At 34.4% G+C, this 2372-nt stretch overlaps 1 protein-coding gene across 1 annotated transcript; it reads right to left on the minus strand.

The window, feature by feature from the left end:
- Positions 1 to 6: 6 nt before the first annotated feature.
- On the minus strand, positions 7 to 2372 carry LOC117105050. Its single transcript, XM_033246056.1, has 4 exons — positions 1950 to 2372; positions 1642 to 1709; positions 1459 to 1527; positions 7 to 743 (listed from the first exon to the last, which is right to left on the minus strand). Exons 1-4 carry the CDS (start codon positions 2103 to 2105, stop codon positions 425 to 427), a joined length of 612 nt encoding a protein of 203 aa, XP_033101947.1. The 5' UTR covers positions 2106 to 2372; the 3' UTR covers positions 7 to 424.

Consider the following 2372-nt stretch of genomic DNA (forward strand, 5'->3'; position numbering starts at 1 on the left):
GTAGATGGTTTGACTTTATATTATATCCACTACACATATAATATTGCACTGAATTTGCACAATTATTTAACATTTCTATAATTCAAATATACAGCAAATAATAGCTTAGACATTGGCATGTAGATTATATTTAGAAGCTCCTGTTTCCTAATACCAATTGTGATGAAGACACGGACTGTGATGATAAAGGACCAATACTTTGACATTACATAATTATAATGACCCTTAAATATGACAACTATTAATCAATTCTTAGACATTGGCGTGTAGATTATATTTAGAAGCTTATGTTTCCTAATACCAATTATACCGATGAAGACACGGACTGTGAAGATAAAGGACCAATACTTTGACATTGCATATAATGACCCTTAATATGACAACTACAGTATTAATCATTTCTTTACAAATTAAGACTGCTGTATTAGGAAATTTGTGTTTCTATCTGCGTAACGGCCTGCGCAACGTCCTGCTCAGTTCCATCTATTTTGTATTCTGTTTCGTCCTTGTCGTTTTCATCCTTCGCTCCACAACACCAGAACCACCGGAGGCAGTGACGAAAGCAGGCGCAGCAACGGGATTTCTTCATTTTCTTGACATCTTGAGTGTCTTTCTTTTCCTCAGTGTCCTTCTCCAGTGATTTTTCCCTCTCGATAATCTTGTCACACATGCTCATGATGTCATCATAAGTTTGCCGTGTTATTATACCGCTGTCGTCTCGCCAATTGATTATTAGCTCATGCCTACGAATTCAACGTAAAAGTAAAGTAAACAATGTTAAGCATATTTTTAAAAGAGAGCGCAACTTGGTGGTTAAGGTGCTCGCCCCTTTATGTTCAATTCTTGCAAACAAAATGTGTTTTTTTTCTCACTACCTGTAATCCCCATTATGAAGCTGTTAGTGTTCACACATGGAGGTTTGTTTCACACAAGAGTAATTTAGATCATTACGTACACACACAAGCAATGCACGCCTACGCCAATTTCCAATGTGAACCATTTCAAATGTTGCTAGTTAATTAGATATAATGGGAATAGGCGTGTGTTGTACTGCTTTTTGGCTCATGTTTTCAAGCAGAAATCGATGCAATGGTCCAGCTGGCCCGCCCCACTGATTTCTTTTAAATATAAAACAAATCTTTTTATCTATTTATTAGGCTATTTAAAATGATAGGCCTAGTTTGGAGAAAAAGAAAATTACATTCATAGGCCTATTTTAAATCATTCGCGGAGATGTCAAAACCACAACGTTTTGTGGTTCATCTCTCTGGGACTCGTTGATTTTGGATTTTCGGATCCGCCGATGGCTAGAGTGAAGTTCAATTTATAGAGCATCATTTCTATCATATGAATTGGCAAGTCAATCATTGTTGGGTGAGAACTTTCAAAGAAGCACAACATGTATAATGACGTCACGTTAATGAGATACCATCCATTGATTCATTCAATTGTACTTACTTATAATAAGATACTTCATCTATACGTTTCAACATTTCCTTGTGTATTTCAACTATTTCACTCGATTGACTGTAATAGAAAAAAAATATGATTAGAAGAAGCATGCACACAATCATTATTTATTAGTTGTGACGGTTAACACCACAATGATAAACTTACCACAGTGACGTTAGTCGTACTCACCATCGTGATTTATCCATTTTTGCATATTTATTCCAAGTGGTATTCCATAGTTCTAATTGCTCTTTCAACTGAAAAATATAATAATGAAGATTATGAACTCGTCTTCCTTTAGGAATTACACAATTTGCACACATAAATCAAATAATATGAAATACAAAGAAATCATGAGGCAGCGTCTATTAATTGAGGAAGACAATATTTTTTTGTTATAATTTTCAATTAAATTATATATCACAAATATTCAAATATAAAATTATTTTGGTTGTTAAATAGCTCATTATTTTGTGTACTGTTTTATTGAGTGTTACCTTCATTATTGTTTCTTGTAAATTATTATCTTCTTGCTTTTCTCTATATTGCTCTTCCAATTTCAGAACACATCTACCACACGCCTCGATATCCAAAATATTCTCGTCTTCTTTTGATGCTGAAATGATAATGACTGCACACTTGTAGATGTGCATGTAACCTCATTATCACGAATAGACCCTAGACGCGTCACCACACAAAATTCTAATTGAGTGCACCTTATTCAAAACCCAAACCTTGTGAGAGCCTGGATCGATGGTACTAATGCCTCATTCATTTCCAATAATGTTGATTGAGAATATCTCAATTGCTTGAATCGTCTTCAGGAGAATAAAAAATAAATAAATAGATATATTATTCTCCTGAAGACGATTGAAGCAATTCAATCGAAACGTCGAGATATTCTCAACCAACAGCTACAG

This window comes from Anneissia japonica, unplaced genomic scaffold (assembly GCF_011630105.1).
Source record: "Anneissia japonica isolate Jap-2015-1 unplaced genomic scaffold, ASM1163010v1 scaffold287834_len5846547_cov211, whole genome shotgun sequence".
In the NCBI taxonomy this organism is placed as follows: domain Eukaryota; kingdom Metazoa; phylum Echinodermata; class Crinoidea; order Comatulida; family Comatulidae; genus Anneissia; species Anneissia japonica.